Raw genomic sequence first — 27805 nt, 5'->3', positions numbered from 1 at the left:
CCCACCCTCGAGCTCTGGCGTTAAACACACTGCGGATCATGTACGGTTTGACTGAGTAGATTCTAGAGAACTCAACACCATGACAAGTAAAGGTAGCAATTTCAGCATCTATGTTGGGAACCTCCCGATGACATTTACGGACGTGAGTAGAATTTGAATTTATGATTAGATGTCTTTATTTATTATAAATTAATGTTATTTTGTTCATGAACTTTTGCTTTTCAAATTGCGTGCACAAGCCCAGACAGTGCACTGCATAGCACAGATTGAAAAGCATGAGGCACATGAATACGCTTCCCCTGCTGTAGAACATGGTTGAACATAAGTAAAAAGAATGTTTTTTTATCCAACAAAGCAATGTAAGGCAATTAGGCTGTTAAGATTTTTAGAAATTACATTTTACTTTAATGTCAAAACTGGAGGAGGATAATTAAGCTGATCTAAGCAACCTTCAACTTCAAGCTTGAACAAACTTCGAGTCAGAGAACTCATTACCAAAACAATCGCAGTTGTAGCGTTTAATTAGCTCCAAATTTGTTAAATAATGAAAACTAAGAAAGTGAAGCTGGAAACCTGTGTAACATATCCTCGGTTTTATCTATCAGATGATGATAATCTGCCAGATTTTCTGGAAATTATCTTTATTTCTTATCAAATCATGATTTGTTTTTCTTGCAGAATGATTTTCAACAGTTGTTTGGTGAGATGGGTCCCATCTCGTCATTATTCTTGAAAGATGGGAAATCCAAGGATGGAACACAAACGTTTAAATATGGGTGAGGATTAATTAATAAAAGCTGTCTCTGCTTTTTCAATTTTCCCTTTTGTATCGTTTACTACGGTTGGATAATTGAAAAAAAATCACAACTATTGACCAAACCTCCCCACTTTCATTTAAAAATGCAGTTACTAAAGAACTTTTTTCCAAAATGTAATCGTCCACCACCTACAGTCAAAAGTCTTCTCCGGAGTATTTAGGAGGAAAAGAATCCAAGGTCCAAGATTTACTCAGAATAATACATTTTCAAATTTCGAGACGCAACCATGTTTCTCTCAAAAGATACAGCTGGCAAAAAACATGTCAATATTCATCCAATTTTTGTCAGAATCGACAAAAAAGATGTACACGCAGAGTTATTTTGTTTTGCTGATTATAGCTCAACAGCTGCATCGCGCAATATGCAACCATATGCGTGTTGCTTAGCTACACGCGCTACTTAAGCGTGATCGCAAGCTCCACCCCCGTTGTCTTCCGTGTGCGGGTCTGTTCGCCAATTCACAAACACACACATGTGGTCTGAATGCATATGCATGTGCAGATTCTACGCGCCGTCACCATGGGTTTTGGGCTGTGCGGAGCTCACCCCTCCCTACTTTAATAGCTGAACCGAAAAATGGGGGAAAGGTATTTTCGAAACTGTAATGGCTTGTGATCCCTTGGGGCTAGAGATAAGCGAAAATATAAGCGCCAGATTTATTTTTTACAACTGGGACCGCTCGGGCGTCATTTCTCCAAAATGGCAAATCTCGGAACTAGCAAGGAAACAACATTTAAATCGCTGTTTTGACCAATATATTTTTAGAAATCTGAGATGACGCCCCTTTGGAAATATGAAGATTAACCTGCTCTTTCATATGACACCTCATTTATTGAGTATTACTTTCAGGATCACGAGCAATAAAGGTTTGAATCTTGATTTGGTAATAAAAACATTGACCAATTTTGCATGATCGCACAATGCATGTAGACTGCATAGGGATGCGTGCAATCTCTACGGGAAGGATTTTAGCACACAACATCAGGTGCGCGATCAGACACCCTACTATAAGATGTATCACAGAACTAGAGATGACCCTTTTAACATTTTTCTCTCTTAAAATTTGTATTTTTAATTGGAACTACAGTGTGTTTGGATTATTGCAAGCTTAGTAGTGATAATCTATATCATAGGCTAAATCATGAATTTCTTCTCGGATTTACTTTCATAATGAAGGTTGAAGGATAAGTGATTTCATTTCTTGAAAGAGAGTTAGCTGATCCTGACAATGATAGTTGATTTTTTAATTTTTTACTGTACATTTGTTATGAGAACAGGGATATACATTTGTAAGTGTCCGGATAGTAATGTGTTTATTTGATTTAGTAATTCGGTGAGCAAACTTGATTAGTCCACAAATTTTGTACATGTTTTTGCTTTCGTTTAGGTTTGTGAACTTTGAAGAAAGTTCGTCTGTAGATGTTGCTATATCATCATGCCAGGGTAAACTCATAATGGGACGAGTACTGACTGTCCGGAAGTCAGAAAAGAGCAAAAAGTAAGAAATATATTTAAATTTTGCTTTCAATTTTGTGTACCATGCTTGTAGATTTGTAAACGTCAATCTCTTCTTATATTTATGTTGGTTGATTTATCATTTGTAACATTTTGTAAATTTGCAATTTTCAGAAGATTGAGCACCACTGTTCAAGGTTGAACAAAAATATAGGTCAAAACCCCTCCCCCTCCCCCTCCCCCTCCCCCTCCTCCCTCTCCTTTCAATAATGCAAAGCAGAGGAATGCATATTGATAGCATTCCATACCAGCTGAAAAAGATATGCATATCACCATAAATATCAGCATTTTTGAACCTGCACTCTCGACACAACATGTGATGTATCTATTCAGTGACCTGTAGGAAACACCTATTCATATGACTACAGTTAGGGCTTAGCTTTTTGTCTTGCTCTTTGCTGTTGATAACATCTTGTACACTTTCTAAGACCTTTCTAAGGTCAATTGCAAACTTGAAACAATGATTCTGATTGGCCTTGTTAACAATATGTGCATGGAACAGATTATGCAACAGATTGTAAACCTTTGTGTTACAGAGCTGTTGTTGTGTATGCCTGCATGTAGCTGTTCATCTATCATCATTGTTTGATGATAGTATTGTGATTTGTTGTATTCAAGGCTCATAGTAGGATAAGCTAGGGATTATCAGAGAGTGTCAATAGTCCTATTAAGCTCCCATTGTGTTCTGTCATAAAACTCTTTGCATTGTTAGGTCTCAAGTACAAGTCACAATTACTTATGGGCTCACTAGAATGTAATCCTTTGATAAGGTCTATTAGGCTGAGGATATGGGGTGAGACATTGTGTGTCATGTGTTTAATAATTGCTATTTTGCACCTTCTGGAACTCCAGTTAGCCTAGATGCCTCAGCTTGCTTGGATGTATGGGGCGCAGTTATCGGTGTCTGTTCTTTTGATACCCTTCAAAGCCATACTAATACTCTCTTTCTTTTTCTCTTTCTCGTTCTCTTTCTCTCTTTCTCTCTCTCTCACTCTTTTTCTTGCTCTCTCACTCTTTTTCTTGCTCTCTCTCACTTTTTCTTGCTCTCTCACTCTTTTTCTTGCTCTCTCTTTTTAAAATTCTCTTCACCTTCTCTTATCTTCTCCCTCTGCCCCTCTCCCTCCCACTCTATCCCTCTCACTCTGTCAAAATATACACTCTCTCAAATAGTCTTTGTTGATTACAGAAATAGTCTTGTTATATATTTGACTTTGATTTCCATCTCAACATCTGTAATAGAGGAAAACGTGATAATGATTATATGTTAATGCAATATGGCCTTTGGTTAATACATTGTAGGGCTTGTGAGTACCATATTTTACCTTCAATGTTTTTTTAAATTTCTGTACAAAGAATTAGATATCAAAATGGATAGCCACAATCATTAACCAACAAGTAAGTTCATTTTCACATAGAGTATTGATTTCATTTTCAAATAGAATTGCCCGTAACAATGTCCCATATTTTCTTTTTCTTAGCCGAAGTCTGTTAGGAAATACAGGACGTCCAAACCCAAACTGGAATGATGGTGCTCATCAGAATAATAGAGGTATATCAAATGTCATCGGTAGCTAAGTTGATGTGTGACTAGTTATTGAAATGTACACAATTAGAAGATTTGGATATGTGTCTAAAATCTCATGGTTACATTGTAACAGTTTTATTTTTAAAGAGTTCAGTTTCAAAATCAGACATATAAGAAAGTGTATAAAGGGCTTAGACCTCTCATGTTGAAATATGAATGTGTCAAAGTCTGTGAAGCATTGTAGATCTTTATATTTGGACTAATTTTGATTTTATTTTATTTCTTCATTTTTTGAAATATAATATAACTGAATAACAAAGAACAAAGAACATATACAAACAACAATTTATTCATGTCAAAATGTGTTTTTACATAATATATGTACATATAATAAAAACAACTTAATATTTCCCATAACACATTATCTTAAATTTAGAGTATTATCCGAATTATCTGTTGAAAAAAGTGCAGGAGACCGCAATCATAAGTGATGCTTGAAGGTAGTGACCATTTTTGTGTGCAGTTTGCATATTATTATAATATTTAGCATTATTTACACCTGTTTGTCTCATGTTTTTTTCTTCTCTTTCCTGTAGGATCAGAGGATATAAAGAAACTCCAGGGATATGAGGTAATTTAGTTTTGATTGTTAGTAGACTGATCAATTCAACCCTCTCCCCCATACCAGAATGTGGAATTCATTGATGTAAGATTAAACATAACATTGGCCAAAACCATGATGGATAATGAGTTTCCAAAGCACCTTGAGACATACCTTTATAGATGATACAAACAGAGCTGCCACCTTTTCCGTTTTACCCGGAATTGTTCAGTTTTATCATCCAAATTACGTTCTTTTCTTCACAAAATATGTTTTTAAAATATTTGTTGTAATTTTATTTTAATTTTTTTTTTTTTAAACATATCACACATCAAACGTCTGCCCTATAATGTGATTTTGATCTCAAAGTCAATAGAAAACTAAGGTTAAAACATACTTCAAGAGAAAAATATTCTCAAAAAGAAGGAAATGCAGATAATACCTAAATAACAACAAAATACTTACTTGTAAATAAACTATAGGTCCTAATATGGAAGAAAAAAAACTGCATGAGGAATGGACATTTCTGCATTGGAAGTGTGTCATGCATGGTTGTAAGTTTCGTTTTAATGAATTCCTTTTTTTTTTTGCCATCATGGTTCCTTTTTTAGGTCGCACAATGTTGGCAGCTCTGTACAAATGGAATGTTACTTGTTTCTTGCTTTCTAATGAATCTTGTAGGAGATGGTGAGCATCACCCACGTTGTAGATCCACACACCCTGTACGTCCAGGCACTCAACAGAGACAACCTAGAGAAGTTCTCTGTCGTCATGGCAAAGCTCCAGGACTACTGTAACTCTGCACCAAGGCTACATGAGCTTCACCAGGATAGAATCAAGGTCATTAAATCAATTTAATCAAGTATATTGATGATTTAGTGGTAATAAAACACAATGTAGCTTTAACATATTTAAAGGGATCCGGTAACTTTGTCTTAGATCCTTTAAAAAAATCCTTGATTTAGCTCATGCTGCAATGATAATTATAAACCTTTAGGTCAGTCAGGAACCCCATGACTTTTACAAGCAGATCGCCTGTCTGATTATCAAGATATTTATCATTGAAAATCGAAATCAAATTTTGTGTTTGCCAAACGGTTTTCATAACACTACAGTCTATTGGGGAAAACGAGTATGGTAAAACCGGTCACTCAAAGGTTTTTACTTTTTTGAGGCACTTCTTGATCATTTTGAAGCGCAATTTTTGTAGGGCTTTAATATTACACCATATCACAGACACTGATAAGATGTAGGGCCATGCATCTCAGATTTAACATTGTTAAACGATCCCTTAAGTGACCACTTTTGATGATAGGCATTCTCATATTATCACATTTGAGGAATATTTTGGGAAAGAAACTCAAGTAATGACAAGTTAATGAATGCACAGGATACACACCATATGAGAAATGATGTTAAATGTAACTTTCTTTGGAGAGAGGCATGTAGTTGTAAATAATTAAAACCACACAATATTCACTATGTCAGTCTTGTTAATTTTTGGCGCATTTATTTGAAAGTATGTTAAAACATAATTTTACCATGTATTGTTTTGTTACAGAATATACACACAAGAATACTTTCATTTTTATACAACCTGCATACTTTCTTTCTCTGGAAATGCTTGTTAACCTAAGTTGTAATCATTTGAAGTTTTACTTTTTCTCTTTTCTTAATCAATCTGTTGATGATTCTTTCAGATCTATGGTGCAATTTTCAAGGATGATGAAGCGTGGTATCGCTGCAGAGTGCTAAATCATCATCAGAACAAGGTAAGAACAGGTGGAATCTCTGCCCTCTTTATCTTTGCCCTCTATTTCCTTAGTATCAGTTGCTTTTGTGTATGAACTGCTAGATGTTACAATATGAAATATTGTCTATAAGGCCTAAAAATAAAAGATGTATTGCCCTTTAAGTGCCAAAACATGGGTCAGTCGGCCGGGAACCTCTTTCATTTTTTTTTCTCCCTCTTTGGACTGATATTTCTCAGTTTTTAAAGCTTTAATTTTTGTTTTCTCTAAAAAAACACTTTTTTTTTTTTTTTTAAAGCCGAAAGTAGATTTCAAGATTTTGGGGTCGGTCGCAAATGGCAATACAACATCTTTTTTTTAAAAGCCTAATGCATGTAACAGTTGACTAAAAATATATTTCCATTTGTTCTCCCCTACCGTTCCCAGGCCGAGGTGTTATACATAGACTATGGGAACAGTGCTGAGGTGGATATTAATACTATGGTCCATCTCTCTGATGAGCTAGCAAGCATCGGTCCTATCGCTCAGAAGATCAGGATCATCGGTGTAGCTCCAGTGTTGAAAGATTCTTCATCTGATGCTGCTAGCCAGGTTAGTCCCGTGATGATGCAAGAGCTATTTTTGTAAGGGATAGTAAAGAATGAGCGACAGGTAGCTTAAAAATTTAGTTAGGTGCAACGCTACAGCTTATTTAAACAGTACATTTCTTGCAAATCCACATTTGTTGTTCACCTATGTCTCAGGGATCTTTCAAACCAGTGTAAGTGTGCACCTGTGTCCAACGTACTGCTTCTGATGCATGATAAGAATAGCAGTGTACAGGGTCCAACAACAGATCCTTTTGGGACTCCATGGGTAGGCATGTGAGGTGATGACTGAATCCCATCGATGACAACTGTCTGTATTCATGGTTGGGGAGGGGGGGGGGGGGGGGGAGGGGAGGGGTCATTCCAGGATCTCTGCTGCAGAGTGACCCAAAAATGTTGAAACTGTAAGGTCCCCAAAGTACCTGGACTTCAAGCCAAACCATTTTTGTTTGGTGTAGTAGTTTAATAGTCAAGTTACTCAAATTACTCTTCCTTTGGTTTCTAGACTATGCCTATATGAATTCCTTAATTATGCTGAGACTGGTTTTCGTTAGCAACTGAAGATCATTATAACAGGCATGATAATTACCCGATTTAAATCGGTTTCCTGATTTTTAAAAAAATTTTCCTGATATTTTTCCAGATTTTTTTTTTCTTCCCCCGATTTTTCTTCTTCCAGATTTTATCCCAATTTCCTGATTTTTCCCTTATTTTGTTTATCCTTCTTTATTCTTCCCTATTTTTTTCTCCGAGTCCTCGTTCTTTCTTTTTTCACTGCTCACTGTCACCCCTGTTATAAACCCAGGACAAGGGTTCCCTGGCTGTGCAAATTTACAAAAGTTATTCAGCAGCTTCCTTTTGTTTCCAAACCAGGCCTATACATTCCTTGGAACTCTTGAAGCGGAGGGAGGTGATGGGAAGCAACTGAAGATCATCATCGCAGAAGGCATCAAACCCCAAGAAGATGGCTCCCTACCTGTACAGCTCTTCCACAACCACGTCAATGTAGCACAGACAATCAACAAGAGGTTTGCTCCAGGCTACCAAGAGAAGATGATCCAGACAAGCTCCTCCAGGCCTCCTCTTAAGACAGGTGGTAGTGGTGGAGGAGCTGGGAACCAGTGGAAGAACAAGGAACTGCAAGGAGGGGGTGGAGATGTAAATGGCATCAATGGTAAGAATGAGAAACCTTGGAGTCCTGGGGGGTGTTTCACAGAACTTGTCATCAGTCACAAATGACAGTTTTTGTTATAAGCTAGTGAAATCTTTGCTTCAGATTGGTTATCAACAGATTTGTCACTGATTTTGTCATGTGTCATTGAAAACAGGCTTTGTGAAACGAGTCCCTGATATGGACAACCTATGTTGCATTTTAATAAAGCTCTTGCAGTGAGTTACTCCAGTAAACCTACTTTAGCGATCACTCGTATGAAAAGATCACCAATCCGTGCCCCGCTTCTCCTAAAAATGAAGAAGTTTTGCAGGTTGATAAGGCAGACGTTGTTTTCCATAGAAAATAGACCATTTTCGTAACTTCTCTTGAGCAGTTTTATACAGATTAACGTGATTTGTGACTAAATAAATAAGCTTTAAAGGGATCCGGTAACTTTGTCTCAAATTCTGAAACAAAATCCTGGATTTAGCTCATGCTGCAATGATAATTATAAACCTTTAGGTCAGTCAGGAACCCCATGACTTTTACAAGCAGATCGCCTTTCTGATTATCAAGATATTTATGATTGGAAATCAAAACCAAATTTTGTGTTTGTCTAAGGGTTTTCATAACACTACAATATATTTGGGAAAATGAGTATGGTAAAACCGGTCACTCAAAGATCTTTTCTTTTTTTAATCACTTGATCATTTAAAAGCGTGTTTTTTTTTTAGGGCTTCAATATTACACCATATCACAGACCCTAATAACACGTAGGGCTGTGCATCTCAGATTTAACATTGTTTAACGATCCCTTTAACTCTCATTATTCATCTGTGATGGATAAATCCTAAAAATGATCATTGGACTTGGTATTATTAACATATGCATCCCAGGGTAAACTATAGAGTGGTTTCGTTCTGTGTATTATTTGAAGAAGAATAAGCAGGTTGTTTTGTGACTCTTAAATTGTCACCAACTGTGTACATGATAGCTAGCATGAGTTTGTCTAAATACATCAATATTTACAGGACACAAGACACACCACCATAACAACAAAGATATGAGTGACTTGATGAAGAGATTGGAGAACTTGGAAGGTGTCATGGAACAACTCAAGGATGATAAATTCATCTTACAGAAACAACTACTACATCACAAGGTATTTTTCTTCCTGTTAACATTGCTAATACCACCTGCAGACGCTATAGTTTATTTATGGGTTCTAGGACACCTACCCCCTAGACATCCAACCCTCCCCCCCCCCCCCCCCCCCCCCCCGGATTACCACAACTATCCTAGGGGGTAGTTGTCTGGGAGGTAGTTGTCCTAGAGGGTAGTTGCCCTAGGGGGTAGTTGTCCTAGGGGATAGTTGTCCTAGGGGGTAGTTGACTGGGGGTGGATGTCCAGGGGGTAGGTGTCCGGTTAAGCATTTATGACATGAAGAAATTTAGGAATTTTGCTAGAAAGAGAATTAATTACTACATTACTTCTCTTATTTATTAATATTTGAATTTAAAAATGATGTTTGGTAATGTTTGATATTGCCAAATAGCTTTTTCAATAACGTGAAATCATATTAGCATTTATATTCATCCAAACATGGACTTCAGTGATGTGATAAAAACTAGAGGTACTAAAAATGTGAATTTTTTGTATTAATATATTTAGTAGTAGTAGTAGTAGTAGAAGACTTTATTGGATAACTTGTTTAGCACAAGTAATAAATAATAAGATACTCATTTCAAGTGTGTAGGATAATATGTATTACATACAACATATAGCTCTTATCAGAACTTCAGAAAACTGGTAATTGATATTCGCCAAAAGTATATTTCATTCAAAACTTTTTAGATGACGTGTTGTTTGATATACTACTACACATAGTGATATGTTGCTTTATAGTCCAGAAGATATGAAATACTATGTGCTGTAAGGTACATTTTACAACGGTGATGTATGATTATATTGATGTATATGGTTTATTTAGACCGAGGAGGAGAAGAAGAAAGAGGAAGAATCCAAGAAGATGAGTTGTGTTCTCCAGTCCCATCTAACACCTCTAGCTGAGAGCTTTCAGAGGATCAAAGAGGCCAGGTATGATGGCTGTCTTGAGAGGTGATGAGAGAGAGGTGGTAGAGGTCATGTTAGTGGTTTGGATGATAGTGATGATATTGATGGTGGTGATGATGATGGTGATGATGATGATGATGATGGTGATGGTGATGGTGATGAGGATGATAGTGATGATGATGGTGATGGTGATGGTGATGAGGATGATAGTGATGATGATGATGATGATAAAGATGACGATGATGAAGACGACGATGATGATGATGGTGATGATGATGAAGACGATGATGGTGATGATGATGATGATGATGATGGTGATGATTATGGTGATGGTGATGAGGATGATAGTGATGATGATAATGATGATAAAGATGATGATGATGAAGACGACGATGATGATGGTGATGATGATGATGAAGACGATGATGGTGATGATGATGATGATGATGATGATGATGATGATGATTAGGATGATGGTGATGGTGATTAGGATGATGAGGATGATGAGGATGATGAGGATGATGATATTGATGAGGATAATGATAATTATGATGATGGGGGTGGTGGTGGTGGTCATAACAATACCCAAAGGAAAATGTTTTAAAACGTATTAGTTTTTTCAATTAATTTTGCTCTGTCAAATCATAAACGTGCAAATTTACATATATGTGTTCAGTCAATCACTCATAAAACAGTATAGGAGAACTATAAATTCACAGAGCTGTCTTTATGTATACATGTAAAGGTATCTTTACCTTTCATCTTTTGTTTGAATGCAGGACTGGTTTCTCAGTTGATCCCGAGAATAAGAACACCGTCCTGCTCGCCATTGATCTTGCTGCTAAGAGACTGCATCCATTCATGGAGGGTAGTCCTACCAAAGAGAAGGGTGATCTGATCAGTCTCATCCCGGACTCAGAACCAGTCGGTATAAAGCTCCAGGAACTAGAGAGAATGCAGCAGGTCTTACAAAACCTACAGTCTCAGGTAAGAATCACTAGTGATCATTTAAAGGGATCCGGTAACTTTGTCTTAGATCCTTAAAAATAATCCTTGATTTGGCTCATGCTGCAATGATAATTATAAACCTTTAGGTCAGTCAGGAACTCCATGACTTTTACAAGCCGATCGCCTGTCTGATTATCAAGATATTTATGATTGAAAATGGAAATCAAATTTTGCGTTTGCCAAATGGTTTTCATAACACAACAGTCTATTGGGGATAACGAGTATGGTAAAACCGGTCACTCAATGATTTTTACTTTTTTGAGGCACTTCTTGATCATTTTGAAGTGCAATCTTTTAGGGCTTCAATATTACACCATATCGCAGACACTGATAACACGTTGGGCCGTGCATCTCAGATTTAACATTGTTAAACGATCACTGTAATGTATGATAATATTGTGTTTCTTAGTCTCTGAAGGCTTACATGGTGATGATAGATTTGAGCAAGATTTGCAGTTACATCATGTATTCTCTTGACTTAGACCACTCATGCTCTATCTCGACGTTTCATGGGTTGTATCTATTAAATAAAAAAATTGTGGTTGTATATCTTATAATACACAATTTGTCAATGTCTTCAACATTGAAGCTATCTTTGATTGGGTGACAAACATGTAGTGCTGAAATTACCTTCCTGGGAAATTAAGATAACAAATACTGTCTTGGTAGTTTCCTGTACTGCACTTGTTAACAAACTTTAAATTCTAAAACTAGGAATCAAGCATATTGATCGTGTGGAAGAGCTGTGATTGAGATTCACGTATCCTGTTTGTCTCATTCAGGTTGAATAATAAAATCTTCAGTTTAATCTCTCTCTGTATTTATCTTCATATATCTGAATTTTCTTGTAGGCTGAGTTGGCGGATGCAATGCTTCAACGGAATGATGCCCGTCATGAGGCCTATAAGGCTCTCACTAGCTTCTTGGATGATGTCAAGAAGTTACCCATTGCCAAAAGACTAAAAGATATTGAGGTAGGTAATTGCAGGCTGGTGTAGATTTGCTGATTGCACTGTTAACCAAATTTATTCCTTAAAGCTAAACTTTAGTACTGGTAATGCGATTGCATTGTGAAAGAAAAGGTGTGAAAGGATCAGAAACAGTTGATCATGTAGCATGTAAGTATTGGTGTGCACTGCAAGGTTCTGGAGTCATCAAAATCATAATAAATTTGACCGAGTCTTGGTAAAGTAACAAACACTCACATAGAAAGCTATATATGGGACAACACACATCGTGTCGGGGATGGTACTACCTTGGTTTCCTTGTCTTTCTATGCTCATTACTCAGCCAGTATACATTTTCTTCCAAAATTGTTTGGCACATGTCATTTATTTGTAATCTTGAACATTCAGTGTAAGTTTCGTTTGATTCTGTGAGAATTAATTTTTTTTTTTTTACCAGTACTGGAGTTTATCTTTAACGTATGAATGTTAATTTATATAGATATTTATTACATCATCACTGGATGGATTTTGTCCTTGTTCTCTGTTTTTTGTAGACATCTGTCTTGTAATCTCACCTCATCTCGTCTTGTAAGGGGATATATTTCGGATGTAGGTTGATTTGTTTATAGGTAGATGCTCACATAACATTTTTTCTTACAGTGGTAAACAGCAGTTTTGGATAATAGTAGTTTGTTAGTAAGTCTTCATTGAAGATCTGTTGTTCATGTGTTGTGAGGCTGAAAATCATGTTAGTTGCCAAAATTTTGCAATCATGTTTCCTTCAATCTAGTGTCTTTTCTTCAATTTTCTGTCTTTATTCATACGTGGATTATCTTTGCATATTTGCTCTGTTGTCACATTCATTTTCTTCTTTCCGACTTTCTGTCTTCTTGTTCTACTTGGACAGTTTAGAAAGTCAGTTAAACAAAGGGTATGGATCTTACATAGATCCGACCAAAGTCTTTTCCCACTTTCTTCAGTGTTCACAGTTTCCTTTATGTTTCTGTCGATAGAGTATGGTGAACCAGTTAGAGTCCGAGTATGGATCTTACCTGGACCCAACCAAAGTGATGCAGCCAGACCATAGTGTAGCAGACGTAGAATGCTTTGATGAATACCAAGCATGGCTGGTAAGTTCAGGATAGTCTTCTCATGAATGAGATATCTTCTATCCAGATGATGATGTGGGGGGGGGGGGGGGGGGGGGTGGGTGGAGGTGGTGGTGGTGGTGGTCATAACCATAAAATTTTTCTTAATGTATACAAAATGAAAATGAATAGTGGTTTCTTGTTTAGTGCTCATACCCACCGTGTAAGATGATTATGTTGCTCCATAATACACTGTCCTTAGCTAGGTTACCAATTTCTTTGCTTATAGCATCAAAAAAGGTTTCCATTTACTACACCTCTTACTATAAGATGACTTTTGTGAATGTTGTGTGGATATTAAACTCGGTGTAATTACCCCATCGACTAACAAATTCTCTCATTCCAATTGACGAGAACCATTATACCATATATGGTTCACATAGTCATAAGGGTTAATAATATACAGATGTTAATCGCATGTGTTTAATTTCTTACACAGGAAGAAAGATCTGGTAAGATTACCCCTCTACGTGATGAGACCAATGAGCTGAGGATGAAATGGTGTGAGCTACTCACCAACATGAACAAGGTATGGTGTTCTGTTATTTTCTATGAACAGAGGTGTAACAGTTTCCTAAAGGGATAAGGGGACAAAAGATGCATTGTTGATATTGTTGTATTTTGAAATTTTCAATATTTCGACTTATTTGAATGAGGAAATTGATGAAGAAATAGAAATTTTAATAAATAAATGAGTAGAAGAAGAATGTTAGAATTCTCAACAGGATTCTTCATTCTTGTAATTTGTATATGAAGGTTTTGGAAGGGGCATAATTGTTATTGGTCCATCACTGAGATTCTGCTAAAATGTTAACATTTCAGGGGAATTTAGGCAGTGCATTACAATATGAAAGATGCTATTCTAGTGGATGCCTGTATGAAGTGAATATTTCTCCAAAGATAATGGAGCAACTATTTCTGTTTGTGTTTCCAACAAATAATCAGGAACAGGAAATATTGTTGTCATAACCTTTGCAATCATTTTGCTTGTCTTTACTATGTTCTTATCAAATGCAAATAGTACAAATTTACCTGACTTTCCAATTTATAAATTTTAATTCATTCTTATTTTGTAGTCTTTCCTGTTTGATGATATCTGCTCACCATCTCTGGAATCTACCGATAAGCTAAGGGATGACTTCCTGGTTGCTATGGAAACTGAGCTAACATTCACTCTCCATGGTTACACGCCATCCATTGAGCTGGATGATAGCACTGCATTGCAGACCAAACAGGTGAGAAGAATCATTCAGTTAGAGAAAGGAATGGCTGACAGACTAATGTATAGAAGAGAGTCAGTAAACTTTGAAAGGAGGAATACCGCATTTGTCGGCGTTAAGACCGCACCGCCACATAGGTCGTACCCCTACTTTGACATTTCGTGGAGAAAAATAGGAAAAAAACAAACAGACAAAACAAAATCATTGTTATTTTCTCATAGAGAACTATTTTTTCTACAAACTGATACCAAATTCATCAATATTCTTATAAAATTTAAAGGAAAAAACTAAGCTTAAAGTTGTATTTACCTAAAAAATGTTGGTAAACTTAGCAAATCTTCATCAATTTTGAAGATAGTACTGTATCACAGGCAGTTTTGTTGTCTGATATTATACCCCTACCAATCTCAATCCTTCAACAATTAGATTTGCTTCTGATTGATTGGGAACTCGATGTAGATCAATCGTAACAGGTGTTTGTGCAGGTGTTGAGTTTTTTTGCCATTGGAAACCTTGTGACTGGGGGAGGGGGGCACCTATTTTAATTTACTTGGATTCATCTGAATTTGGAAATTGTAATTAAATTGTTTATACTTTTAATATATAATGCTTATCAAATTTATACCAAATTTAAATGATGTTTATGTCACACATGTTATCATTAGTGTTTTCAAAATATGTTTTCATGACCTGTCAAAATGGTCATAACATTAGTGTAATGTATATGTTAAAGGTAATACAAAGTTTTGGGAAATTTGAAAATTGGGTGGGTAGTGATTCTTTACAGTTTTTATATATTTGGATGCCCCTGTAGATGTATTATAAGCACTAGAAAAATTAGCCCCCAAAACACTTCTGCTTTCGAGAATAATTGAATATAACATTTTACCGGTGCTCCCTTTTTGAAACTTTGATAAATTTCAAAAAGCGCCTACGGCCGTACAATGGTAGCTGCGACCATGGAAATCTCAGAATATGTATTTCTGATATATAATTTCCAAACAGGAATAGCTAATTGGTTGATTTTAGTCAAGAAACATTGTTTTATAGCTTGATTAATATCTTGACCTTGAGAGGGAGCTATACAACATAAAGAATTTGTTATTTACAATTTCATAACTTAAGATTCGATTTGAACCGCGACAACGATCACTGAATATTTTAGTATCGCATATGCTTCCAATATGTTCATTGAACCAAATTCATGACACCATACCAAAACTTTGTATTACAGGAGCAAGATGTGAGAGAAGTGGAGGTAGTCTCGTCCACCGTGCATGCCCTGGTCAAGGCCCTCGTCAAAGAGAAACAGACGTTGGCAAGCCTGGCTCAGGTGTGTGATAACTTCACCACGATGGCCGCTCAGCTCAATCCCTGGCTGAACAACAGACCTGATGTATCGTGTCTACAGACTATCATGAAGGAGGTCAAAGGTCATAGGTCAAGACTCAGGCACAAACTCGCTGATAAGAAAGACCTGGAAGAGGTAGGCCTCTGGGTTTTCTTTCTCCTCCAATTCTTCAATCATCCAGAATATTGTTTGTGATTGATAGCTGTCCTTGCAATCATCTATTTATTTCACCAAGTTTATCTAAAATTCCTTTTACATATATAATGTTAAAGTCATTTGACCCAGTTCTGTATAGATTTTTTATTAGTGTTTTATTTTCTCTACAGTATATAATTTGATTTACAGTTCACGATACATATTTTGCCATCAAAGAAACATATTTTGTAAGCTTGAATTATTGTAAGAGAAAATCTTCACATATTTTACCCAACAGACCATTTTTCGTGTTTTTTCTTCTCATATGCCTCATTTATTAAGATAATACTTTGTATATTCTTTTAACAGGATACCGAGCAGTGTAATGAGAAGTGTATGGAAGAGCTACAGGATGAGATACATACCATTCAGGGGAAGCTGTGGACGCTCTACCAGAAGGAAGATGCATTACTGGTACCAAACATAACATTCTAATGCATCAGTCTAATATCAGCATTTAATAATAATAATAATAATTAACAACATTTGTATAGCGCTTATCACAAAATATGTCTCTAAGCGCTTAAGAAAAATAGAAAGAGAAGGAATTACAGCCAAATATTAAGTTATACATAATAGATAGTGGACAATCGAGGGGGCTGCATATGCAAATGAAAAAGGCTATTTAACAAAAAAGTAGGTTTTTAACATGGATTTGAATTTGTCTGTTGAATCTGCTTGTTTTATACATTGAGGTAAATTGTTCCAGAGTTGAGGGGATGCTGCATAAAAAGTTCGGGAACCATAAGACTGGGTATTGGTGGCAGGAACTATTAAGAGTCATTTCTTGTTTGAGCGCAGGTTGCGGGAGGGTAAGTATTCTGATATCAGCCTTTGAAGGTAGACTGGAGCTGTTTTTGTCAAACATTGGAAAGTCAGCAAGAGGATCTTAAAATCAATTCGTTCCCGGACTCTTAGCATGTGAAGCTCCCTAAACAGTGGAGTGATGGACTCACGTGAACGACGCTTTGCAATAAGTCTAGCAGCTGAATTTTGTACTCGCTGCAATTTGTTAATTTGTGCATCAGGAAGACCATACAGAAGACTGTTGCAAAAGTCAATACGAGACATGACCAGTGACTGAACAAGTCTCTGGGTGGTCTTTTTAGTAAGAAACTGACGGATGCTACCGATTTTATGCAACGCAAATGAGGCAGATCTGCATACATTGTTCACATGAGTCTTCAGAGATAGATTATTATCAAATGTGACCCCAAGGTTTCTAGCACCTGTAGAACATTCTATGTCAGTACCATCAAGACATACATCATCAATCGGACTACAAGTCCTATGTCTGCTAACAAAGTGTATACACTCCGTCTTATTTTCATTTAATTTCAATCCATTCTGTATGGACCAATTCTTAATGTCTGTAAAACATGCACTGAGTCTTTGTAGAGTTATTAGTTTAACAATCATCACCATTATTACTCTCCTGTTATACATGTAGTATTATCATTCCTGACTTGATTATGACCGTCTTAGTTTCAAATGTCAATGTCATCATTTACCACTATCAAAATCATTGTGTTTACTGATGAATGTATCTGATACACAACTATCAAGTCTATCAAGACAGATGAAGGTTTTAATTATTGTTCGTGGACTGAAATTTTATCAAATGATATTTTATACAGTAGGCTTATTGTTGCACCATGTGAGAGGCGGGAGGATTGGGGAGTCTTGAAAAGAACTGTTGGTAATCTTTCTTGAGTTTATAGTTCTAAAGAGAACTAAAGCGTCGGAAGGAGAGAATGGGTGGTAGGAGGGGCTGACAGGTTGACTATCAGTTGTCAGGAGTGGGGAATAGCTGCCGTGCGTGGGCTTAAGACACCAAGTTGCTGTGGGCTCGAGTCTCACACGGTGTAACCATAAGCCTGCTGTATATCTACATCACCATGCAAGCCGATGCCTATAAGCAGAATCTAAAAGTTTTTTATGCCTCCGTTACGAAGTAGCCGGAGGCATTATGTTTTCGGGTTGTCCGTCCGTCCGTACGTCCGTACGTCCGTCCGTCCGTACGTCCCGTTCTCGTGATCGCGTTATCTGAAGAACCGATTGATGGATTCCTGCCAAACTTTAGTCATGTATGTATCTTGCAGAGCCGATGAACTGATTAGATTTTGGGGTCACGAGGTCAAAGGTCAAAGGTCACAGGGCTCATTATGTATGCAAAAACAGCTCGTGATCGCGTTATCTAAAGAACAGATAGATGGATTCCTGCCAAACTTCAGTCATGTATGTATCTTGCAGAGCTGATGAACTGATTAGATTTTGGGGTCACGAGGTCAAAGGTCAAAGGTCACAGGGCTCATTATGTATGCAAAAACAGCTCGTGATCGCGTTATCTCAAGAACCGATTGATGGATTCCTGCCAAACTTTGGTCATGTATGTATCTTGCAGAGCGGATGAACTGATTAGATCTTGGGGTCACGAGATGAAAGGTCAAAGGTCACAGGGCTCATTATGTATGCAAAAACAGCTTGCGATCGCGTTATCTCAAGAACCGATTGATGGATTCCTGCCAAACTTAGGTCATGTATGTTACTTGCAGATCCGATGAACTGATTAGATTTTGGGGTCATGAGGTCAAGGTCAAAGGTCATGGGTTCATTATGTAGGCAAAAATAGCTTGTGAACGCATTCTCATTAGAACTGACAGATGGATTACTATTTAACTCAGGACATCTTGCAGAGCCAATGAACTGAGTAGATTTTAGGGTCATGAGGTCAAAGATCAAAGGGTCATATATGTATATAATGGATTACAATTGAAATTGATTTGAAAAATTTCTTCTGTTTTGGTTTGTAAAATTGCTCCATGACGGAGGCATCATTTTCGACTGCGCGCAGTCGAAGTTCCATCTAGTTTTTTTTTCATTTCACGACAAGTTTGTATATCAAGAAGTTGAAAACTTTTTTTTTTTCTTCCTCTTTCTACATATATTCATGAAGAAACCACTTGATTCATTCCCTCTCTTGTGTATTGATTTGCATTTTAACAAGTAAGATATTTTACTGTATCTTGAATGCCTCTTCATGAATTATTTGTATGTACTATTACTTTTTTTTAGAGGGAACTTTCTGAGCTGACAGCAAATCATTACCCCGAGCTGCCATTCCTGTACCCAGTCATAGGCATCAGCAAGTTCTTGGTAAGTTGAATTCCTCATTTCTGTCTCAAAAGGTAAAGTGTAAGCACTATCTAAATGCTTGAAATGGGAAGTCATCTTTTGAAGGGGAGCATTGTTGTATGATGCTGTCCTATGATGCTGTTGTCATGACATCACAAAATACTGATTCTTTTCCTGTAAATGTACTTGTCTCTGTTTGATTTTGTTCAGCCCACATTCTAGTGATGGTGCCTTGCTGTATGCAAATTCCTGTCATAAATGTTATGAAATGATATATTTTCTTTTCATTGTGTATTTATTCCAAATCATTTATTGCTTTAGATGGTATTGGTGATATAATAGATTGGATAAAGGCACACTCTTCAAATCTCTTTGTATTTCAGACATGGGAAATGATATCTCATATGCATGAATGTACATTTGACATTTCATTATAATGGAGTCAATCTCCTCTTACTCATAGGAAACCAATGGACTAGTCAAAGATGGTCGTGACCTCACGCACTTTGACCTTTCACCTGTACCAGACTGTAAGAAGACGACCGTGAAGCTTGCCAAAGCTAATGGAAAGCCTGTCAGCGTCATCAAGGTACAGTCTTGTTTGCCGATATGTCCATTGTGAACTGTTAATACAGTTATCCAACATGTCCATGCAAGAATTGTTGGCTGTTTTCAGTATGTACCCCTGTTATTTTTGTTGATAATCATTATACAAGTTTAAAGATAAAGACCAGTTCTTGTCATGCGATTGCATTGTGAAAGAAACGTTGTGGAATCGATCAGAAAAGGTTGATCATCTAGCATATAAGTATTGGTGTGTACTGCAAGGTTATGGAATCATCAAAATGATAAGAAATTTGGCCCAGTCTAGTAAAATTACAAGCACTGTACACAGAAAGATGTATATGGGACTATGCGACACGTGCGCGATATCTATCCGGTCCAGATATAATAATTTACCAAATATATCAATTTAATAACTGATTTGATTGTAGGTGATCCACCTGCCTGACAAGCACACTCTAGATAAGATGATAGCCTACTCTGTGATTGAAGTCCCAGCCTGCATGAAACTCCATGCCGTCTATCCAGAGAGTGACGGCTCTCAGCTCTTCCTTCAGTTACCATACATGGGACTAGGAAACCTAGAGTCTGCTGTTAAAGAAGATGGACTGCTCAGCAGAACAGATGTGATCAATGTCTGCAGGTAACAGCTTCTTAGAGAATGATGATGACTACAAACGTTCTTATGTGGATGAGGGTCATGAGGATATCGATGATATTGTATTGAAGATGATAATAATAATATTAGTGGGTTACTTGTTACTTGTAGAGATAATCCCGATGGCAGCTATCATACAGCTAAACTGGGTTCTTGTATAGCGCTCATGTCTGTCAGACTTGACACTCCTGGCACTCCCGATCATTACCCTGGCTTTAGCACGGCTGCCATTACGGCGCTCTAGCATTTCAAGGAATTAATTCCTGCCAGGTACCCATTTACATCACCTGAGTTGAGTGTGGCAAATGTAGATCAATGTCTTGCCAAAGGACATTAGTGCCGCGACGGGACTCGAACCGCAAACATTGTGATCGACAGTCCGGGGTCATATCCACTCGACCATGACATCTGATGAAGAGAATGGTTTGGATGGTGATGATGATGATGGTGATGGTAATGATGATGATGTTGATGATGCTGCTAACGATGATGAAAAAGAAGATGGCTATAATAATCAACGTGTAAATTTACATTTGATTCTTACATCTTAGAATGTCAAACATTACATTGTGTTTGTTGCCCTATCCTACAAGAAAAATAAATATTTTCTTTTACCATACAAAATTCTGAGCTAACTCTTGAACCCTGCCGCCACTCCTGTTCTTTCTTATCATAGGAATGTCTTAATGGCATTAGAGGGACTTCACCGACTAGGTCTGGTTCATGGAGGAGTACATCCAAGGAACGTCCTCTTAGAGCAAAGAATGGAAGGCAAGGAGGAGGGGGAGGAGGAGTCTTGTATCATTGCCAACCTGGCTGAATTCGACTTCACTATGACAACTGTAAGTAGAATTTAAAGATAAAGACCAGTTATGGTCATGCGATTGCATTGTGAAAGAAACGTTGTGGAATCGATCAGAAAAGGTTGATTGTCTAGCATATAAGTATTGGTGTGTACTGCAAGGTTCTGGAATCATCAAAATGATAAGAAATTTGGAAAGTTTTCCAGCAAAATTTGTATCAACACATATTAGTCAAACCATATTCTTTAACATGAAAGGTAATAAGAGCTTCCATTCCATTTCATTTTTTGAGGGGGGGGGGGCATTTCCAAAACTGGTCTTTACCTTTAAGATATTCAGGTGCCAAATGATTGAGTAACTGGTGTTTTGTCTCTCTCTGTCTGGTCGCTCTTCCTCCTGCACCTGTAGAGTGAGACAGCTCTGAAAGGATTCACCTCTGAGACAGGAATGCGTTTCACTGCTCCAGAGGTTAACTGTGGACTTCAAGCGACATCACAAGCTGATATATTTGCTTGTGGACTCCTCCTTCTTTGGGTAAGAATTCATTTTTTAGTTTCCATGGTGATGCCTTTCATGTGTGAGGTTGAGGCTTTGATTTTTAATTGGGAAATGATTTTGTATTTCACGTCATTAATTATTGTTTGCCACTCCTCGCCCAGGGGTGACCGTGAACCATACTTTCCAATACCTGCATATGTTTCAAATATTTTAGTATTTCTATCAGTTATAATCAGCTCATTTGAAATCCAAAGTGGATTCTTTTCAGGCTGAAATCTCATTTTTAATATACACCGATTATTAGAGTGCATAAGATGTATGGATGTACTAATAACATATATGTCTTGTTTTTGTTTACAGGCCCTTTTCCCAACCAGAGTCTTCAAAGTTGAGCCAGACGGCACGCCAGACCTGGAAGGCTGCAATCTACCGCCCTCTCTGACGGAGGTTCTAGATTCCATGCTGAATTACAGCCCTTCCAAACGACCCTCTGCTGCCCGCGTCATGGAGTCTGCATTCTTCACCAATCCTCCAGAGTTTGCCGAAGAGACGGTGACGCCGATGGAGGTGGCAGCGGTTGATGGAGGAGATGTGTCTCTGAATGAGAGTTCTCTGTGTGATATCCCAGAAGGAGAGGAGAATAAGCTTGATGTTAGTGCACCAGGAGATCTTCAGATGGAGCATTCACAACAGGTAAAAATGGTTTTGCTTCAAGAATTCTTTTATATTGCACGACCTCTTATTAAAAAGAAGAAGAAAATATCAAGCATCTTTATGATATTCATATGTGAAATTATGTTGCTCTGCTGTAATCTGTATGTATACTATGTTCTAACAAATCATGTCGCAAATCTGAACAAGTTATTTATGGTAAAGATTGATACTAGTGTGCAATGTATGTCTTCAGACACATGCTCAATTTGAGAAATGTTTAGTCATCACTCTTGCATTAAATAAGGGCAAGGAAATCACCCATTCCATTTATTTGATTTCTATCTGACCTTTCATGAACAAAATCCACTTGTGGTGAAAGTGAAGACACATCCAGCCTTGCCTCAGAAAGAACCCTAACAAGCTGCAGTGGAGATATCAAGAAATGGGATTCATTTGAGACTCAGATTCATTACAGCCACACTGAATTTGAAATGAAGATGATAAATTCACTGTTCTGTCTATTTCTCTTTCCTGTTTTTTTGTCTTCTCTCTATTTCTGTATACCTGTTTTAGACAACACCTGTTGATGTTTCCCTGAAGACACCACCAGCGTCTCCTGTCAAGGAATCCATGACAGAAAAGAAAGGCCAGGACTCACCAGGACACATAGTCCAGGACTCACCAAGACAAGTCCAGGACTCGCCAGGACACGTAGTCCAAGACTCGCCTAGACACGTTCAGCAGTCACCAGGAGGTGTAGCTCAGAACTCACCAGGACGGGTAGTCCAAGGCTCACCAGGACACGAAGTCCACGACTCGCCGAGACAGGTAGTCCAGGACTCGCCGGGACTTGTGGTTCAGCATTCACCAGGATGTGAGCAGACCCACGATGAGACCCCTATGGATCAGGGAGAGGAGCAACGAGCAGAGAAACCTGAGGCGGTAGTCCAGGAAGTCAGTCAGTTCACCCTGGAACCTGCTCACAAAGGTATGACTGTAGTAATGAAATCATGATATGGACTTGGGGAAAGGGGTGTCAGAATGTATTATCTGAGCTTCAATGACAACTGTGAATAGAATTCCAAGTCTATGGGGTTTACGAGCCAGTCAATAAGAGAAACCTGATTTTGGCATGTCTGACTTGAGACCCAGTAGTTCTTGACAAAAAGGTATCGAGATGAATTTTTGATATATAATTTTCATAAAATTGTATCAAGTGGCCTGTAAGTATCAAGATAACTGACCGAATCTAGTCCTCGAGCCTTGTTAGTTATCAACCAATGCTTTCATGGCTGTAGTAATGGATGATTAAATCAAACGAGCTTCATATCAAACTGTACAGAATGAATTAGATCATTTAAGACTTTTAATTGAAATGTTCTTTACTGTATATTTTTCCCATCTGACAGTTGAAGAAGAAGCTGGTGAAGAGGCTTCAGACTGTGATAGTGGTAAGTTCTTGTCTCAAATCTTCTTCGTAAAGTGAGGAGTGTGATGTATTCTTTCAGAAGGGAATGTGATATCTCTATATACGTTACTGTCATGTCAGAGGTGTAGCATGCAATCTGTGTGGAGAAAAAAATTGGCAAATCACTTCAAATTTAGTTCATTCAGATAAGTACCCTCAAAGTTCTTTTAAGCCAATTCCCATTTTGGTCTTGTAACTCAAACACCTGTTTAGTATTACAGTAATCTTAATTCTCCTGGAGCTAGTCATCCGCAACATTTGTTTTAATTCTATCATTTGGTGCAGTTAGGATGAGGGTTATCTCTACTAAGCATTAATTCTAATTCCATGTTTGCCTTTTGTTTGAAGAGCCTCCTCCTCTTGAAGATGATGAGGTCATCAACCATGTACCAACACTGGTAGAGAGAAGCATGCCTTCAGAAGGTAAGTCTAGTGAAACTCCTTCTCCTTCGGGACAAACTCTACAGTAAAGAAACCGGTTTGATAGTGGATTTCTCCATGGTTCTAAAACACCTCTTGCTATCTGAAAGAGAAAGTGAAGTACAGGTCCAGGGGTGTTTTACTATGATCCTAAGTTGAACTTATCTGTAAGTTGGACTTACTAGTTATAGAAAGCCATTAGCATTTTAGAAAATATTTTGTAAAAGTTATTTTAAAAGGCATATAATGTTGATTCAAATCATTCATATTTTCTATTATCATGGAGATTTCATGTTCTTGATGTGGAATTTATGAATAGTCTAAAATACTTGGAATTTTTGTTTTTGAATATATTTTATTTTAAGGCTACAAATTGCTCTCCATAATGTCTAATTCCAACTTAGAGTTAAATTTGACTTATGTTCTTTGTGAAACACGCCCTTGTTTCTAAAGAGATATGTATTGACCACAAGTTCTCCCATTAAGTACAAACTTAAACTCCTATCTCTTTGGTACAGAGTTATGATTGATGTTCAGTTGCGATCTATTTGAATCAATTACAACTGTTTGATGGGACCCCAGGTACTTGATGAAAGAAATACTTCAGTTTGAGCAAAAAGTTTATTATGTTGTAAAGAGAAACAACTAAATATTTAGAGGTGTCTATGCTCTCGAACCATCCCAAACAAAACATGACACAAAATAATGTTACACTGTTAGTTAGTTCCAAATTGGTCATTGTATATCACTTGAGCCTTGTTCAGATATGAAAAGGCAAAACCATGGCAATTTTATAATAACTTTTGTTAATGACGTAAGTGTACCATGCATAATATTGCTGTATCTTACAACACAGAGCTCAGTGAATACACACTGGACCTTTGTTGCACACACTTACCATTCATTTACATGGAATAAAACCTGGCAGATTTTTTTGTGATGCTTTACCATGTCATTTATGAACGAGCCTTTATAATGATGAATCTAGCAGTTGCAGGGCTTGAATTCAATAAGCTAAATACAATTCTCTTTCCAACATATCAGTTAACATAGCAGTTGGAAAATGTACATGTGATTAAAGTTGACTGATTTCTTTATTTCCTATCTTTTGTTTGTTCCCACAGAACCAGTTGGAGTCACCAATGCTCGAGAAGAGGCTGATGATAATAGCTCTCCAGTGTGAGGGCTGATGCTATCTCCTTATCCCAAGTTTCAACTAAGCATCCAAAAATTGGTCAAAATCCTAGCAGGAATTGTTTTATATTACAGTTGTTTTACGTTCTAGAATTTTTCATAATAAGAGAAACACCTTGTTTTATCTAGAGTTCATTTTAGTATTGAACCAAAAAGTAAAGGTATAACCATTCGTTCAAAAGCCAAAAAGGGCTTGTGATCATGGAAAGTTACTTTATTTTTATCAGTAGATATATACTTTGTTTTTATACATTGACAGGCTGACTTGTTACGGACATGTATATTATGTAGAAACTCAAAACAGTTTATAGGTTAACAATGACTTCAGGAATTATGAAATGTGTGAAGCCAGTTGGTTATGTTACTCAAAGATATGTCACTAATGATTTATTATCGCTCGCTTTCTTTACCTCAAAACTCAACATTTTGATCAAGAGCAAATTTGCTTGAAAATGTTATGAATTAATCATGATAAGTTAGTTTTGATTTCAACTCAAAATGTTTGCCTTTAGTTTATAAGCAGCTGATTTGACAAAGTATTATTCAAGTTGTTGCGAACAGTATTCCTTGCCAACTAGTATTAGCTTTTCTCCCCATGATGATGTTGGGCAGAAATTCCATTTTTATGTTTGCCAAGGAGAGGGCCTTGTTTATACCTCTTTCAGATGTGCCAAAGATACAAAGCTGCAAGCTTATGATTCTGTATTCATTTGTTGTTTTTGATATGTGATATGAAGATGGGGAAACGTTTTCTTTCTCAGATGTTTATGTTTAGATTGCCAACAAGCGGCCATTCTCGTACCTCTTTCAAAATGTGCCAAAGGTTTTACACATACAGACATATGGTTCTGTAATGGAGTGTGTGATGTATTATATTGATGGATGATCAGGTAGAGTTGCTTCCATTCCATGAATTCTATAGAGAAGAGGTACCAATAAGTTTCTAGTTGTACATCTATGAATGACGCCTATACCGAATACCGAGTTTTAGCTATAGAATATTAAGAAGCTGATGACGGTGGCTCTTCTTTGCAAGTGATGGGGTCGCCTTGCCTCTTTCCATTTCTGTTAGAGGCAGATTGTATTGATTTATGTGACATTTGAGTCAACAGTAGTAGTTGTTGAGATACATCATGTGTAGTGAAGTTGTTTGATCTTAATGTCAGGGAGATAGCCCAAGGTTTCTGCATGTAGCAAACACTCTTGAACAGTTCTTCCAACAGTAAATCCAGACAGAGGCTACAAGTGAAGGTTTAGGATGAAAAGCAGAGGAAGAATTAACATGCTTAATTTACTTTTCTTTTTTGTTTCATAGTTAATTTTCTGATGTGTTCTTTAATCTTTACCTTACTTTATTTCATTAGAGATTTCCTGTAGTTTGAAGAATTGCTGTCTAGCACTGATTTAAGACTGAACGCTGTATTGTCTGTGATCTTTGGTAAGCAATGCCACCCTTATTCCCTACTGGCCTGTCTTCATGAGTCGAGTTAGCACTCTCTATCAAAAACAGTTTGGAGAGACCCTTTGGATCAGAGTGTACTTCCAGAGTAAAGCAAGTGTAGAAGTCTTTATTTGTACCAATACTGAATACCCTTTCCACAAAAGTAGAAAAGTTGTATGATAGATGGTGCCAGGATTAGAGATTAAAATATAATATGAACGTGTGGTCTCTTCACCAAATCCTTCTGAAAGGCCAAAGAACCATAAAATTTGAATTATCCAAACTTCCAAAATCTTCCAAACAGTAGTGGTGCGAATCATGGCTTTCCACATGTTCCTGACTACTGCTTGCAGTACGTGTCTGGTGTATGCTGGCTTTCCCTCCAATCAGAATTGATGAACAAGCTTGACCAATCTTGGCCTACTTGGTATTGCTTATCAGTATTACTGGTATAGATGATTGTACACATGATTTCAATACAAAAGAAACGTCAGAATTTCAGCCTCTATTTCAGAAGCCAAACCATGGCTGCTTCTTAGCCCCAGTCTGTTCCAGTGAGAGCATGTACTTGATACTATGGTGTGTGCATATTTAACTTTAGTCAAACTTCCCTAGATTCTTCTTTGGTGTAGTCTGCTTCCTTCAATCTTGAAGATTCTTGCAGAACTTTGGTGTAGTGTGTGTCACAAGGCTAGGGTGCATGTGCCAATAAATAACAAGGTGCAAGTAAAAGCAGCATTGGATCTAGCTGCTGCAGCCTCTCGTCAAGGCTGTCACAACATTGGCTGCGAGGGTGTTCCATGTCCTCACAGTTCTGGGGAAGAAGGAGTTCTGGTGTTGCTGAGTCCTGGATTGAGGTCGGAGATATCCTTGTGAGAGCTGGTTGTGAATCTTATAGAACATCAAAACGCTGTTGGAGTGATGTCCATCCAAGCTCCTGCAACATTGAAGATACGCTGGATGTGTTGCGGTATTGATTCAATTTGTATCAGGCTTTTAAGGATTATTTGCCTAGTCATTACAAAAGGGTAATTCTAATAGACTTTATATTAGCCTTTATTGCTAAGTTTGTGGTAAA

At 37.3% G+C, this 27805-nt stretch overlaps 1 protein-coding gene across 1 annotated transcript; it reads left to right on the top strand.

Moving 5' to 3' along the window:
* LOC100893206 (serine/threonine-protein kinase 31) lies at positions 1-26394 on the top strand. The gene is made up of 28 exons (XM_030979922.1): positions 1-142; positions 679-776; positions 2206-2316; positions 3812-3882; positions 4455-4489; positions 5141-5299; positions 6160-6231; positions 6637-6801; positions 7671-7971; positions 8982-9112; positions 9941-10047; positions 10803-11010; positions 11883-12005; positions 12992-13108; positions 13566-13655; positions 14203-14361; positions 15581-15832; positions 16202-16306; positions 18968-19048; positions 19491-19616; positions 20023-20234; positions 20926-21091; positions 21461-21586; positions 21911-22243; positions 22778-23192; positions 23614-23655; positions 24021-24095; positions 25217-26394. Exons 1-28 carry the CDS (start codon positions 80-82, stop codon positions 25273-25275), a joined length of 4002 nt encoding a protein of 1333 aa, XP_030835782.1. The 5' UTR covers positions 1-79; the 3' UTR covers positions 25276-26394.
* Positions 26395-27805: the final 1411 nt, after the last annotated feature.

Source organism: Strongylocentrotus purpuratus, unplaced genomic scaffold (assembly GCF_000002235.5).
Source record: "Strongylocentrotus purpuratus isolate Spur 01 unplaced genomic scaffold, Spur_5.0 spur5_scaffold_10, whole genome shotgun sequence".
In the NCBI taxonomy this organism is placed as follows: Eukaryota; Metazoa; Echinodermata; class Echinoidea; order Camarodonta; family Strongylocentrotidae; genus Strongylocentrotus; species Strongylocentrotus purpuratus.
Note: the sequence above shows the minus strand (reverse complement) of the source record. Positions and strands in the feature narration are given on the sequence as shown.

Bases quoted from the DNA above. Each gene is read 5' to 3' on its own strand.
- LOC100893206 (XM_030979922.1), top strand. From the start codon at position 80: ATGACAAGTAAAGGTAGCAATTTCAGCATCTATGTTGGGAACCTCCCG. The intron at 2,317-3,811 runs GTAAGAAATATA...TCTTTTTCTTAG, and splicing joins AAGTCAGAAAAGAGCAAAAA to CCGAAGTCTGTTAGGAAATA. The intron at 21,587-21,910 runs GTAAGAATTCAT...TTTTGTTTACAG, and splicing joins GTGGACTCCTCCTTCTTTGG to GCCCTTTTCCCAACCAGAGT.